The sequence below is a fragment of the Sturnira hondurensis genome, unplaced genomic scaffold (assembly GCF_014824575.4).
Source record: "Sturnira hondurensis isolate 20B ecotype Veracruz unplaced genomic scaffold, ASM1482457v3 Scaffold0019835, whole genome shotgun sequence".
In the NCBI taxonomy this organism is placed as follows: Eukaryota; Metazoa; Chordata; class Mammalia; order Chiroptera; family Phyllostomidae; genus Sturnira; species Sturnira hondurensis.
The window spans coordinates 1,014,672-1,031,652 of record NW_028092466.1 but is presented as its reverse complement, the minus strand read 5'-3'; the positions used below and the strand labels follow the sequence as shown (position 1 = coordinate 1,031,652).

General features: G+C 38.4%; 1 protein-coding gene across 2 annotated transcripts in view; it reads left to right on the top strand.

Annotated features, from left to right (window-relative positions):
* Nucleotides 1-16,981, top strand: part of MAP2K4 (mitogen-activated protein kinase kinase 4) — a 127,094-nt gene that overhangs the window by 51,782 nt on the left and 58,331 nt on the right. For both annotated transcript variants that reach the window (XM_037028341.1, XM_037028340.1), the window contains one exon: nucleotides 15,860-16,034. In XM_037028341.1, coding sequence (XP_036884236.1) covers nucleotides 15,860-16,034 — 175 coding nt within the window. The remainder of the gene's footprint in view (nucleotides 1-15,859; nucleotides 16,035-16,981) is intronic.

Genomic DNA, 16,981 nt, shown 5'->3' with positions numbered 1-16,981 from the left:
TTCAGCAAAATATACAGGGGCTGGGCCCAGGGAGGTTTATGGTTGTGAGTCTGAACATTTATTATTGTATTATTGTTTATTAATTACTGAATTATTTTCCACATGCACAACTGTAGATCTACTTTTGTCCAACCCTGTTTATTTTAAAAAGATATTTTATGTATAATTATAAGTAGTTTATATACTATTGAAGGAAAAGCACCAAATGCTATGAGAATAAAAGAGGAACCTAATTTAGAGTGGAGATGTTGGAGAGGTGAGGTAGTCATTGAAAGCCTCTAAGCCTGTGTAGGAGTTTAGTAGTAGATTTGAAAAGAGACTGACTGATTGATAAGGGTGTTCCAAATGGAGAGAAAAGCATGTCTATGAAGTTGGAAGATGTCAAAGTGGGAAAGATTCAGCTTTTCATGGAACTGAATGAATGACAGTTTGACTAAAGACTGAATAAATGAGAAGGAAAAGTGGATTTAAAATAAGCAGAGATGTAGTGATGGGCCAGGTAATGCATGGTCTTGGAGGTGAAGATGTGGGATGCCATCCAAAGTACTGTGGGTAGGTCTGGAAGGGTTAGACATAGGTGAGTGGCATTATTTAACTTATGTCCTAAAGCAGTGGTTCTGGCTGCTGTGATGAGTATGTAGTTGGAAGGAGGCAAATGGAATTAGGGAGTCCTAGTAAAGTTGTGGTTGCGTAGCTGAAACGATGGTGACAATGAATGGTAATAGGCTGATGACAATGGAGGTGCAGGGAAATGGACAGATTCCAGAAACATTTTGAAGGGAGCATTAACAGACATTGATAGTAATTTGAATGTGGATGGTAAAGAGGGATTGGTGTTCTTAGTGACTTCCAGAATTCTGGGTTGGGTGATGGGCTCAGTTGCCGTTACTGAGATGTGGAGCTCGGGTCTGGAGCATCTGCCAGTGAGGGAGTATAGAAGAGCAGGAGTTAAGCTACCCAAAGGAGATAGTAAAGATGAGAGATTAAAGGTTGAGAGCCATCAGCATATAGGTTATAACATTGCCGAGGAAGGGAGTGTATATTGATGAGAACTGGATCCCAGGGGTGAGCCCTGAAGGAATCTGACATTTAGAGGTTAGACAGAAGAGGAGCAACAGGCAAAGGTGGGAAAGACACCTTACAGGTAGGAAGAAAATTAGTAGTTAGCGATGTCATAGAAATGAAGTATTGTTTCAAAGGGCAGATGGATAGGGATTATGGTCAGCTATGTCTGATGTACTGGGAGTATATTAGTAAGGTTGCTTTGTTAGCGATGACCATGGGCTATACTTGGGGGACAAGGTTTCAGCCACTTTTGGAGATGGAGGCTCAATCAGGGAAAGAATCTTAAGACAGCTTGTTACCTTTTGGTTTAGGGCAGCTTTCCTAACACAGCCCAGAAATACTGTTCTAATGTAAGCTCTAAGCACAGCTGGCACATTGTCAGCTCTTAGGGAACGTGCCATCTACAGCAAGATGCAAACATGAATGTTTATCTTATTCTCTCTAATATTACTCATTCCTTGGTGATAAAAATGCTTTCTACTTCATAAATCTGTGCTGCTTCAAAATACTTCAGGTTTATATAATTAATACCTTCTGTTCACTAATATGGACATCAGAATTTGAAAATTTATATATTTGGAGTGTTTGAGCAATTTTTCTAGATACCTTTTTTTGGTGTTTTTTCTTTTTTGCTCTACCTTAGATCTAGCAAAGATACTTATTTTGTTAGTAGTGCCAGGAAGCAGGCGGTTTCCATGGTGACTAGCATACTGAATTTAATGTGGAAAGTTCCACATTAATAGAGCTGCATTGCAGAAGGATGCATAAAACAGTATTCATCTAGAGATCCTAACAGTATGGGCACAGAACACAGAAGTTGCAGTGGTGTGTAGGGTATGTATTATGTTTATTTTCTTGCCTCAGGGGGATTGCTGGGTTTATTTATATGATGAGGAGAGTATGATGGCTTGAGGCATTTTAGTATAACCCGGCTTCATAAAATCAAGGATGTTTAGGCAAAAAGAAGGAAGAAAGATATGTATGGCAGCATTTCTAAAATCAAGATCAGGATAAATGGAGTAGGAGAATGTGATAATAACATAGGAGAAAACAGACTTCAAATTGATTAAAGGATTTTTATGGATGGTGGTTCTAGATATAAGAATATTTGTTTATTAAAGGAAAATTATTAAGCATTGGAAAGTTTGAGGAATCAAGTTCTCTTGTCTAGGAAGAAGTCTGTTAAATGTGATTAGCTCTTCCTGGAAGATACAAAGATGAGCAGTGTTAAGGAGGTTGGCTGCTGCCTTAATATACATATTTACCTAATAGAGTCAGGAAGGGGTTATCAGGAAGGGGTTCATTTGTGGGGGATTTTTAAGAAAAAGCTTGAAATGTATCTAGAGATTAAATTCTGGAAGGAAAACTATAGGCTTTGAAAAAATAGGGTTTGGGTGGATAATTGAAGTTTCTTATCTTCCAGAGATAATTATAAATTTTGAAGGAGAAAAGATAATGAAAAATGAATAGACATAATTTAGATAATTTAAATGATACATCATTTAGATGACTACTCAAGAGCCAAATATTGCCAGCTGCAAGTTTTTGTAAATACAGTTTTATTGGAACATAGTCACACACTTGTGCTTCCATAGTTGCAACAAAGACTGTATCACTGGCAAAGTCTCAAATATTTACTGTCTGTCCCTTTACAGAAAAACTTTGCTGACTTGTGGTTTAGATGGTGTATTAGATTCCTAGGGCTGCCAGTAGATTACCACAGACATTGTGGGTAAAAAAACAAAAAACAAAAAACAAGACACTTTTTCATTTGCAATTCTTAGAGGCCAGAAATCTAAAATCATGAGTTGACAGGTCCATGCTTCTTCCAAAGGCTGTAGATGAGGATCTTTGCTTTCTTGCAGCAGCTGTGGCAGCTCCTAATGTTTCTTGGGTTGTGGCAGTATAATTCCAATGGCTACCTCCAACTTCTTTTGGCTTTCTCCTGTGTCTCTTTGTGTGCTCTGTCTTCTCCTTTTATGTCTTTTATAAGGATATATGCCATTGTATTTAGAGCCTACCCTAATCTACAATGATCTTTTCTTGAGACTTTTATTCTAATTATATCTGTAATGATAAGCCCACCTTCTGATCTTTTGTTGGGGAGGCTGCAATTTAGTCTGCTGCACAAGGTATTGAAGACTTGGTTTTCACTTTGTGGATCTAGTTAAGAACAGCTAGCTCCTGGCAAGTTTCCTTTGGAAGCCTATGAAGAATACAAGGTCTATCTGGAAAAAGCCCAGCTGTTGTTAATATAATGAGAATGGTTTGTGCAACACTGATGTAACATGGCAGCCAAGGGGAGTAGACTGGAATGTGCTTGCATGAACAATGATAACTTCACTATAGTCAGTGGGGGTGGTAGACGCAGTTGAGTGAGCAGGTGTACTGTGTGGCTGTCACATTCTAAGTGACTGAGTAGAGCAATGGATCTGCATCAGATTGTGTGTTAAGCTTGAACATTTCTCCGTGGAAATTCTGGGTGATTCAGAAGGTTGTAACTATGGGGGCAACTGGCAGCTTCATCGCAACAATGTACGTTCTCAGGTCTTGTGCGGAATGTTTTGGTGAAATAGTAAATCACCCAGGTGACTCAGCCCCCCTACAGCCTATATTTGGCACATTGAGACTTCTGGCTTTTCCCAAAACTAAAATCACCTTTGAAGAGGAAGAGATTTCAGACTGTGGGTGAGATTCAGGAAAATATGACAGGGCAGCTGGTAGTGATTGGAAGAACTGTGTGAGGTCCCATGGTGCTACTTTGAAGGGGATTGAATCATCATTGTCCTATGTACAATGTTGCCTGTATCTTGTATGCTCAATAAATGCCTCTTTTCCATAGGACATGGCTGGATACTTTTTGGACAGACTTTATATTCTCGGCAACAGATTTGTTGACTTGCTAAGGGAGGATATGAAATCTACTTCTCAAGGACAGGATGATACAGGCATAGTTAAACATCATAGAAGATGGCCTGTGTGATGCAAACATAAGCTCTACAGGGTAGTGGCAATACTACAATATTCACAGGAAAAAGTACTAAAAATTCACAGCAAAAGGATGAAGAGCAGTGCTTCCTGTCTTCATCAGTATCTTCTCAACTCCCATTCCCCCAAAACAACAAAATAGATTTGTAATTTTAGTGAAAGGTAGTTGGCCCCAAAATAAGACTCAGTTTTGAGGGATTAGACTCATAACTAATGACAATGGGAAATATTGGGTTGGCCAAAAAGTTTGTTTAGTTTTTTCTGTATGATGACTCTAGTAGTGCTTAGTTGTTTTTAACTTTGTTTGAAACAATTTTTGTTAGATTGTGTTGTGACAGCTGTTGTATCAGTGTGCATTTTTAAAAAAAAGTATCAAAACTGGTGAATTTTTGTGCAGCCACCTTAACATTGAAGATGGAAAAAATATGCAACATTTTCAGTGTATTATGCTTTATTATTTTAAGAAAGGTAAAAATGCATCTGAAACACAAAGAGATCTGTGTGGTGTATAGAGAAGGTACTGTGACTGACTGAGTATGTCAAAAGTGGTTTGTTAATTTTCTTGGTATTGTTGACATTTTGGCAAAATAATTCTTTGTTGTGGGGCTGTCTTATGCATTGGAAGATGTTTAGTAGCACCCCTGCTCTCTACCCACTGGGAGATAACCAACATGCTCAAAATATCCAAATTAATATGGTTATTAGTGAAAATGAAGAGTGTGTCTTTACTTTATAGAAAAAACTAAATGGACCTTTTGACCAACCCAGTAGATATATGTATAGTTATGTGATTTAAAATAAGTAGATTTCATAAATGAATGGAGGAGTGGCTATGTATTTAGAATGTATACAGTGGTGTGTGGAGCTGTGCATTTGAGACTTGGCTGCAGTTGCAGAGGCTCTGTGTTGTTATGAGAGTGCATAGAAGAGGGCTGTGCTGTGTTCCTCTTATCACTGTAGTGCATTTGTAAGCCATAGTAACAGTAGTAGATACCTATGCATCCCTTGGAAGTTTCATTTAGCTTATTTGGGTATATTCGGAAATGTTTAAGAAGTGATACATGCCCATGTCAAAGACTCAGATAGTAGACATTTGACTCCAGTGTGGGTGCTGGAGCTGCAGGGAAAACCCTCCTCATTCTGTAATTTGAGGAATACTAGCTTAAGGTCTGTATCCTTATTTTAATGTACCTTGAAGTGAAACCTGAAGAATTAAGCAAAAGTAACATGATGTAAGTTAGAATTATATTCAACTTAGGCTATAAGTAGTATCAAACCAGCATAATATACTTAAAAATAGGTTTTTGGGACTGTAGGGGACTGTAGATTGATGTTTCCTGATTTCAGTATAGGTGAGTATATAGAGGAGGAACACTAAGCCCAATCCAGGATTTTCAGGCAGAGTTTGCTAAAAGACAAGACTGGATGAAGTCTGTTCCCTTTCTAAACCAATTCTCTTAGACTGTAACTCTGTATGTCCTGGACACCAAATTGAGAAGTTAGGAAGTCATGGGAATGAATGAATGTTTTCTTGAACGAAGTATTTTGTGCATTAAGTGCCCTCCATGTTGAAATGTATGCTTAAGCTTAAATAGCTTCACCGGAAGATTCAAATTCAACTACAATTAGACTTTAACTTTTTATTTGTCTGTTGGCAGACATCTGGAGTACACACAAGGAAATAAAATGAGATAAAGTCTAAAGCATAGAATGGAATTCCATTAGGCTGATTGATTACAGTTCATGCAAGCTAAAATTTAAGCACTATGAGGGGTTCAAAAATACCATAGATTTCAAGTGTGTATATTACACACTGTGGAGCAAAAGTAAGTTTACAGTTGTTCTTATAGAAAAATAATATAATAATCAATAAATAATAATACAAGAATACACTGTTTCTTATAAAACCATAAACCTATTTTTGCCCATCCTGTATATCAAGCACAAGTGTTCCTAAGTGTGTCTGTTAATAAAATTTATTTCTACAAAATCTTTTTTCCTCATTGACTTGTTGGGATAAATTCCCCCCTAGAAATAATAAAAATAAGCTTCAGAATGTAGTTTTTCCATAGTTATGTGTTTAAAAGACAGTTCACATAATAGTGTTATTAAAAATTAGCTACAGATTATAAATAAAATATAGTTGAGACTTTTGGTTCTTACTTAGCTCAAGAAATAAAGTTCTGACTTTGTGAAAGCAATTTCAGATTTGTAGTAGAAAAATTACATACCAGTAGAAGTTTCTGCTAAAATTTGTGAAGAGCAAAGGCAATAGTATGAAGCACTGAAAATTAAGACAACTTAGTGTGAAACTCTGTGGGATCTCTAATAAAATAATAGCCAGAATAAAGAAAAAATTTACCCAGGGTTTCTTTAACAGCAGTCTTACAGAGATACTTAAAGAAAGGTGGCCTTTTCTGAGCCCCTGGTGTTTTAAAGGCAGAGCATCTTCATCCCCGTTCATGCCCTCCTTCCTTGCTGGTAACTACCCCAAAATAAGTGGGGGATGGGGCATGAGGGATGGGAAGAGGGAGATGAAATGGATGTAGACACACTCTATCTGGGAATTGTAGTCATTTTGAGTAATGTTGTAGAGAAAGACTATAATGGCAATACACACTGAGAATTGTATTTTTATATTTGTTACTGTCAGTCAAGAGTACAGTATTAGAGAACAAGGAAATTGAGGATAGATTGAGAATTTGCCATTGGAGCAGTGGGTGCTCTAATTGTAATATACTGAGCCCTGGACTTCTCAAACTATAGACATGTGTTGAGTTGAACTGTTGACATATGATAGGCAAATCCCTTTCAGATAGGAAGAGGGGCTGAGGGGCAGTCTTATCTCACAACAATCTTATTGAGGTATAATTGACTAGTATAAAGTGCACATTATAAAGTGAAAATTTAATAAGTTTTGACTTGTTTATACCCATGAAACCATCGTTACTGGCAAGAAACTGAATCTATCCATTATTCCCCAAAATTTCCACCTGCCCCATCCCTTGTAGTTTTTACATCTGGGTGTTTGATTTGGTTCTTTTTTTATGTATTTTGTGTCTTTTTAACACATTCTCTGTATACTTTCTTGAACGTACAGAATACAGTAATTAATACTGTTTTGTTGTCCTTGTCTACCGATTCTAGCATCTGTCATTTCTGGGTCAGTTTAAATTGATTTATTATTCTGTCATTATGGATCATATTATCTTGCTTTTTAAAATTTATTTATTTTTAGAGAGAGGGGAAGGGAAAGAGAAAGAATGGGAGAGAAACATCAATGTGTGGTTGCCTCTCATGTGTCCCCTACTGGGGACCTGGCCTGCAACCCAGGCATGTGCCCTGACTGGGAATAGAACCACTGGCAACCCTTTGCTTCACAGGCCCACGCTCAATCCACTAAACTACACCAGCCAGAGTTTATCTTGCTTTTTTACATATTTGGTGATCTTAGATTGCATCCTGGAGATTGGGTGCTGGATGTTTTCCAATTCTTATAAATATTTTTGAGCTTTGTTCTTGGTTAAGTTACTGGAAATAGTTTGATCCTTTCAGGTCCTTTTAGCTTTGGTAGGTGAGACCAGATCCTTCTGAGTACTTTCGTAGATTTTCTGTGGATTACGGAGTTTTCCACTGTAGTGGCCAGAAAAAGAATTGTATGAGTGTGGGATTGTTCCCTCTAATCCTTTTGGGTGGTTCATTCCTCAAGCTGGTGTAGATTCTTCATAGGCCTTTGCCGACCCAGGAGGGACCTCTGCAAAGATGTTAGGTTCTCTTTCTGTGCAGCTCTCTCTTACCCTATGCTCTGCCTTTCAAACTCCACTGCCTCCTTAAATACAATGGGAAGGTAACTGCACTCCGGAGAAATATTTGCAGTGGAGGCCAAGGGGTTGGTAGATATGTTAATGGATGCAGTAGCAGCAACTGCAAACCAAAGCCTAGGCAAAGAATAGCCCAGAGTGTTATCCCAGGCAGTAAACAAAAGAAGAAATATTTGTTCACCAAATATGTGAGAGTAATAAATCAAAATGCAACTTAAAACAGTGATTTAACACTAGTCACCTGTCAGGTTGGCATGTAGGGAAAGGGTATTACTGAATGGGAACTGTGGGCACCCTTGCTGCTGGTGCTGCTAAATGAGTGGAGACTTGCTATGTAGTATTACAGTAACAGTGCAGGCCATGTGGTGACTAGTATGTCAAAATATATTAAGTGATGTCTACAAGCAATAGGTGTGATATGTCATTTCATAGCCTATACACATAATGCAGAAAGATACAAAGGATATATGAAATTGTTAAGTAGTGATTTTTCTCTGGATTATGGTTGATTTTTAAAAAAATTATCTCGTACCTGTGTAGCTTTAAGGGGGATTTAGGATTGGGTACTCTGGTTGTAAAAAGAGGTTCAATTATTTGTCCTGCTGCTGAATTTGCACAGCAAAATGATATTTTTAGTCAGGGTAGGGGTGGTGGTTCAGGGTGGGATGCAAGCTATCCCAGGTAACTTTAGCTTTGCGCCTGTGTTTCTTTAAAAAAACAAGTGCATCCACTTGTATACAAAGCCCCAGGTAGCTTTATTAGACACATTAGAAAGAAATAAAGCTTTTCTCAGTGCCCAGTCTGATTAATGTTCTAGAACATCATGTTCTTTGGTGTTTTTGGAATCTGTAGGATTTCAGAAATTTATGGATTAGTTTGGGTCGGTGGAAGGATGACAATTAAAGCACTCTAGTAATGATTCAATGTTAAACTTCTGGACAAGTTGATCAGTTCTGTCCAGAAGATCAGTTATCAAAGAAAGTGCTCAGGAAGGACTTAAGTGCAAACAATAAAAAATAATAGTTTTCAGGTAACAAGATAATTCCCTGATTTCAAAAAATAATTTCTGTGCATTGAATTGTACTTTTTTAAAAATATATTTTATTGATTATACCATTACAGTTGTTGGTCTGTTCCCCGCCCCCCCCCCCCCCCCCCCCCCGCCCTTCTTCCCCTCCACCCTGCTGAATTGTACTTTAATGAGGCCTGTATTGTATGGACTCAAGTTGTATATTAAGGGTGCTACCTATAATTTTGCTTGTGTAAAAGTTGCATTTATCAACACATTTCAGTTTTGGGGGGATGCCTATAGCATCTATATCTATCTATCTATCCTCTCTCCCCTTCTCCTTCTCCCCCTCCCCCACCCTCCCCCTCCTTCTCCCCCTGTCCCCCTTTCTTAGAGAAAGAACAAGAGGGCTGGAGAATAGCCTCATCTGATTCTCATACAGGCCCTTGCATGACCACTTCCTTAAGCATTAAGCCCTTAAGAGAGTGAAGTTCTGACCCACATGAAATCTTAGGAACAAAGTCTCAGGTCTGTTGATCACAGAGACAGAGTTTTGGGCAAACTAGAGATAGATCTAGGCTTCAGTTGTATTTCGTCTCCAGGCCCAGAAAAGCAGTAAGTCCAGGTGGGGCTACACCTTGACTGACATCAGGGCCAGCTGTGGTGATGGTGACTAATGATTCCCCTAGCACTGACCAATCAGTAGTGACAATGACCCTGAAAGGACTGACCTGGAGAGCTGATGCATAATCTATTGAGATCCTCCCCTGGGACCTCCCTTAAGATCCCTGCCTTTAATGAGCAGATAAAAACCTTTAGGAGAAGCACCCAGCTCTCTCTCCCTCTTCCTCCTGCTCCCTCCCTCCTTGCCCCCACCTGTCTTCCCTCTCCTTCCCTGTCCTTCCCTCCCCTTCCCTGTCCTTCCCTCCCTAACCCTCCCTCCCTTTCTCTCTCCCCCTTCCTCCCTCTCTCTCAAATAAAAAATAAGTAAGTAAGTAAATAAATACATACAGTTCTTTTAATTTTCTGCTCCTTTATTCTNCTCCTGCTCCCTCCCTCCCTGCCCCCACCTGTCTTCCCTCTCCTTCCCTGTCCTTCCCTCCCTAACCCTCCCTCCCTTTCTCTCTCCCCCTTCCTCCCTCTCTCTCAAATAAAAAATAAGTAAGTAAGTAAATAAATACATACAGTTCTTTTAATTTTCTGCTCCTTTATTCTCAGTAAATGATTTCCATTTGCAAGGGCCTCAAGGGTAGCTGGAACTCCAGTCATCAAGGCAGCAAGAATAAGGGAAAAAGGATAAAAAGACCTTTCTTCTAGGCAAGTCAGCCTTTTCAGTACTACATTTGTAGTACTGCCTCTAACTGCAGGGGAATTGGCACTTCAGTCTGCTTGGGTTGCCATGACAAAGCCACAGACTGGGCAAAAATTTATTTCTTGTGGTTTTGGAGGCTGGGAGGATCAAGGTGCTGACAAGGTAGGTTTCATTCTGAGGTTTCTTCTCTTGGCTTATGGGTGATAGCCATATCACTTGGTGCTCACATGACCTCTCTGCAGATGAGGGTGGGGGAGAGGCTCTCCTGTCTGAGCAGCTCTCTGTGTCTCTTCTTCTAAGGACACGGGTCCAATCAGATGTGGGCTCCACCCTTAGGACCTCATTTTATCATAATTACCTCCCACAGGCCCTGTCTTCAGTAGTCACAGTGGAGGTTAGGGCTTTCACAGGTATTTGGTGGTGTGGGGGAGGCACAATTCATACTGGATCAGTTGGGGAAGGGTAGTAGTTAGGTGTATTGCTGCCCAGAATACAAGAAGATCCTAGGGAAAAGAAGAGGAGCATGGATATTTTTTAAAAAATATTTTATTTATTTATCTTTAGAGGGGAAGGGAAGGAGAGAGGAGGGAAACATCAATGTATGGTTGCTTCTCGTGCATCCCCTGCAGGGAACTGGCCCTGCGGGGAACTGGCCCCTGTGGGGAACTGGCCTGCAACCCAGGCATGTGCCCTGACTGGGAATCAAACCACGATCCTGTGGTTCGCAGGCCCACGCTCAATCCATTGAGCTACACCAGCCAGGGCTAGGAGTATGGATATTTGATAGTAATCACCACAGGCTTGTGGCCGAGTTTCCCAGGCTGATAATCAAAGGCTAGGGTTTGGAGCCCTACAGAATGTTCATTGAAGGCAGGTGAGGTTAACCTATGTAAAATTGTATATAGGATATTATGAAGGGAAACCTGAGAGATATTTGGTAATTATTTCTGATAAATGCAGTTCCTATTCTTAAGAAAGTGATAACCCAAAGAGAAATTGGGGAAGTACAACTATAGGTAAATAACTATCATCAAGTGAGGGCAACCTGTGATTGCTGCTGGCTTTTACTTTTGCCCTATCTTCTCAACAAGTAAATGTTCTACTATTCATCTCTCCCCCCCTCCCACGACTCATATGTAGTTTAGGACAGAAATTACATTTAGCAGACTGCACAGGATCCTGCTGCCCTTGAGAGAGACTCTTGGTGAACTTTTTCCGAAAGTGATGAACCACTTTCGGAAAAAGTTCACCAGGACCTTAAAGCTCCAGGTATAACTCAGTTTCAATGCATTTCTACAAGGGGACTGTAGGGAACCAGTTATAGGGTCTATCACATAGCTGTGAAACTCTCGGAGCATGGAAGATCTTAGGTCACATTGAAGGTATTTTTTTCTCTTTAAACTCTAGGAATTGCATAATTGCATTTAGTTGTATTACTTTCCAGTACTTGGTAAAACTTTAAAAAAAATTATGGATCTTGGTTATATGGAAGTCTAGTAAGAAGCCTCCTTTCAATTTGTGTTTGGAACCAATTGAGAGAGATTCAGGAGCAAAATAGAAATGTAGCTTTAACATGTGAGGGCAGAATAGTTGGCTAACTCCCTCTGCCCTAGAGTAAGTGGACTTACCCACCCCATGAGTCTCTCTTAGAGAATAGCCATACATACCCTCTCTGTAGGCTGGCTAGCTTTGAAAGAGAAGAATTAAACTGAGTGTGTTCATTTCTTCCTCCATATTCACTGATCAGTCAGTAAAGGGGTCAGATGAGAGACCAGATTCTTCTGCATGGGAAGATGAGGTATGGAAGAATAAGTGTTTCCTTAAGCAATTGGAAGAGGTAACCCCTAAAATCTTTGATATATTCCATTCACTTATATGGAATTGCTTTATAAAGATAGCACATGTAGTCCTTGAAAAGGAACATGAAGATATTAACTCATGGGGCATACACTGAGTCTAATAATCAGTGAATCTGGTGGTAAGATGCTCTATATGAATTTTTTTTAAAAATTCAAATTAATCAATAAAGTTTGATTTTTTTCTAGATTTTAATTCTTATTGTTGGTATCTGTAGATTTCACCAAAGTTTATATTACCATTAAAATTCTACTTACATTTACATAGAACAGAATATCTTAATGGTAATTTCAGTCTATATCTAAATAGCTTCCCTGATGTTAATATTGATCCAAAAATGCATGCTGTTTGAAATACTGTGTTCAAGAGATATACTGTTTAATTCAGTTTTGTGATCTTAGGCATTAAAAATGTTAGTGTATAGCTGATTTTTTATACTCGACTGTGTATCATTTGATAGTTTAATTACAAGTCCCATTATAACAATAACTGAAACTTGTTTTCATATTAAAGACCTTTAAATCCAAAGGAGAATTTTACTCATTTTTCTATTGACTTTTTTCCTACTGGACTTTTTTGTGGAGAAGATTTGATAGGGCCTGGGATTGTATTTGTCTCAGACTTGAGTTAGTTTGAAACTCGGAACCTTTAACCTCTTTTTTATTTCCTGAGTGGACCAAAAAAAACCAAAACAAGATAGGTGGGATGTCTCGGTTAAGAATTGCCCATATAGAGTACTTAACACATGTTTTAGAAGGAATATGAGTAAATACAAGTTCATAGGCAGAATATATTTACTGATAAGACAATGGCATTGGGGATAACTTTTAGGTTTATGGAGTTGAGTTGAATTTTCAGGCAAGAAATTAATAATAAAACAATTAAAAATTCCTGATACTGTGTACTATACAGAAGTAATACTTAAATCTTGTTTGACAGATTTGCCTTAACATGAAAAACTACAACTAAGATTTTGGCTACTTAGTATAGTTGCCTCAGTGACTGACTGCTAGGGTTTAATGGTGAAGGTTTGGGGCAGCTGTCCTGGGTGAGTCCCTTCTCTGAAGGACTAACATCATGGTTGGACTGACATTCAGACCAATGGTGTAAAATTGATTCAGCATCACCAAAAAGATTGCCAGCCCAGTGTTATTAAAGGCTCTGTGAACATGCCTTGGTGACATCCCACAGCATATTTTTCTGTGGTGTTCATAACTCTTCCTATCTAAATGAAAAGATGGAACTCTGGGTAGTAATCACATTCCCCTGCTCATCTTTTATTTTTAGCAGCTTTATTGAGATGTAATTCATATTACAACTCACCCATTTAAACTGTAAAATTCAGTTGCTTTTAGTTTAGTCAGAGTTGTGCATCTGTTAACTTTGCTCAATTTTTGACCATTTTCATTAGTCCAAGTAGGTAACCTGCATCCCTTAGCTGTCAATCTCATCACCTTGAAAAAGGAAAAAAAAAAAGAAGGATCTTCTCTAGAAACCACACAGCAGGCTAAATCGTAAGCTAAACTATCAGCTGACAAATTCTATAATTCTAAAACTCAATCTTTAATAGATATATTATAGCTGCTGTTCTGTGATTTTTATGTAGTAATGGACTATCATTTGTTTGCTGTCTTAGGAATGCTAGCAGTAAATGCTCTATAACACAATGGGATCATGAGAGGGGTGGCTTTCACTGTGTTTTATTGGTTAGAAGGAAGTTACAGGTCCCATCTATACTCAGAGAGGAGCTTATGCAAGGATGTGTACATGGAGGAAGTGGTGGTGACAGGGACACTCGTAGAGCCTCTCTGCTACAGCCCTTGAATTAGTAGAGACTTAAAAAATGTTGCTTCCAATGTACACCTAATTTTAATTACCTTTGTTCTGCTCCCTCAGTGGTAGGCTTGTACTGTGTATTTCATAGAGATGGTATTTACTTGCCACTGTTCATAGAACAATCATCATCACAAGTAGTGAAACTTCTTTATATCAGAATATTTCCTGGCTTAATTTGTCTACTTCATGAAAAAGATTACTGAGCAAATTAGTCACTGGGCTTGATTTCCATCTTCAAAAGCCACTGACTCTAGGTTCTGGTGTATAAATAACACTGATGAAAGTATTGTGTGAAGTGGAAAGAACCTGTATGAATGAAAGCTGGTATTATGACATTAATATTATTATTTGACAGTCGGCATTTGGAATGCTAGTTCACTAATGCTAGTTGTTATTTAGGTAAAGAGTATTAATCTTTGAACTATAATCTTGAATTTTGGCTATTAATTATTTTTTCACCTGGAAGAGGTATTATTTGTGCATGTGTGTAGTATAATTGACAGCATCATACTTATTTTAGGTGTACAACTTAATGATTAAGTATTTCTGTATATTATGAAATTATCACCACAGTAATCCTTAGTTAATGTCTATCAGCACACATAGCTACAAATTTGTGTGTGATGGGAACTTTAAAGACCTACATTCTCATCCACTTTCAATTACACAATGCAAGTACTGTATCATTAACTATAGTCACCATGTTGTATATTACATCCTCAGGATTTACTTATTTTATAAGTGGAAGTTTGTACCTTTTGACCAAGTCTTGGTTGTTGTTAATACTAATATATGTGGCTGTTCTGGGGGAGCACTTTTAAAATTCAAATATTTTGAGAACTTTGAATATAGCTACAAAACCCCAAAATATCTGAGAAACATTTATAAATTTTGGAAGAAGAAAGATAAAGAACCAATCACATAGGCTTTCACATGATCACCAGACCAGATTTTTAAAAAGATCCTACTCATTTAATATGAAATTGAAAAATATAGGTGATATTTAGTGGAATGTTTTTCTTTATGTATATTTCAGTCTCACTTGATACAGTTTATTCCTACACTCTGTGCGTCTGTGAGTGTGTGAGAGAGAGAAAAAGAGCTAGGACACTGATTTTATATTTTTCTTTAGATTTGTTCTTTTACAAAGTATGGTTGAAAGTTAATATGTTGATCTCAGTTGGAATTTGGGAGATGATATTTGTATATAATAAAAATCTGTAATGAGTGAGCACTTTTTTCCATAAACCATCTGTTTTCACCCCATTGCTGATCTGTTGAACAAGGGCTAAAAGTTTCACATTTGAAAAGCATGGGACAGTCTTCCTCTTAGGTACAGCTGACTATTCATTTTCCTCTTTCCCCCCACTTCAGCATGGCATTCATGTGAACAGGGCAGTGCACTGAGATGCTGGGTCCCACAAATTTTGCCAGAATCACCTGGGGATCTTTAAAAATATACTATTTTCTGCCTTTTGTCCCTAGACATTCTGATTTAATTGCTATGAGATTTAAACAATCTGCAGATGCTTCTAGTGTGCAGCAACATTTGTGAACAGCTGTGCTGGGGAGTGAGGACCTGGAATAGTTGGGTAAGGTAGAATAAGAGCTTTCTGGAAATGGGGTCTAGCTCCTAGGATTCCACATTTAATAATGCATTTTGCAAAGTTGAAAGGATCTTATATTTGGATATCAAAACTGGTTTGTAGAATTAGTTTCTTCAGTAAATGGAAATTGGTTTAATGAATCCCATTAAAGCTACATTTATCAATTACCTAAATTTAGGCCTTTCTTAAGTTAGTGTGCGAAAAACCAATTTGATACAGATAAAGAAACTCCCCAGATCTGGAAGTCAGACTGTTTTAGCAAATTATGAGAAAACCAATTACCTACACATTAATCACTGCTACTAAAATAAAAAAATTAAAAGCCTATTTAAAATGTGGAAATTGCTTCCTAATATTTTAACAGAGAGAGACTGAGAACACACAGCATTGAGTCATCAGGAAAACTGAAGATCTCCCCCGAGCAACACTGGGATTTCACTGCAGAGGACTTGAAAGACCTTGGAGAAATTGGACGAGGAGCTTATGGTTCTGTCAACAAAATGGTCCACAAACCAAGTGGACAAATAATGGCAGTTAAAGTAGGTGAAGCCCATAATTATTTTTGGTGCTTTAATCCATTAGGTGCAATTTCTTGGTGTAGTAATACTACTATTGATCTGTTCTTACTTTTCTGGTAAATATGGGTGTTTATAAAACTGTTTCTCTGAGTTCTTTGTGGATGTATTGTGTAGAAGTTGTCTTACTGGTGGCACATTTTCTCTCTTTCTGGAACCATGAGTGTATGAAGTATGCACATTCACTGCACTTTTGGCATGATGCATTAACATGTTTTATACTTCAGGCTCTTCCACTGCCAAGGTGAGTTCAGGCCAGGTTGCTGCACCCCTGGGAGCAGGGCAGTGCTGCATTGAGCCAGGCGGGGAACTGGAAGAAGAGGCAGCGCACTGGGTTGGGCAGGGTGCGGGGCTAGGGCTAACAGCAGTCTTACTGAAGGTTTCCTGGAAACCACGCACATGCTGTTGCCACTAACCTCAACCTTACTCGGTCCTGACCGGCTCGGCTTCTGTTTGTTTATTGCATCTCCACTCAGTACTGCCCTGTTCCCTGGTTGGAAAGTTGTACTGAAATGCATACCTTTTGATAATGCTGTCACATTCTGTCCTTATTGTGAGTGTCATGCCATTTGATGTGTTCATTTACAAATGAAAAATCAAGAATGACCAGATATGGAGGTTGGCCCACAAGACTGTACCTGGTAGGCTTATGTTGGTACCTATGAAGAACTGATGATGGTTTCCATCCAGCTCTTAATAGGCCCCTGTAATTGTAATTTGTTCAGATGTTTAATGAATATTTGCTCTGTGTAAACTATTTTAGGAAAATTAACTATTGGGGTGAGGGGAAATTTAAAGAGAACAAGAAAAAGAGATTTAGATACAGTCATTAAACTTAAAATTCTTAGAGCAATAAATAATGTCCCAGTTTGTAAGAATTGAGAATGGGGTTTCCAGACAGTTTATAACCA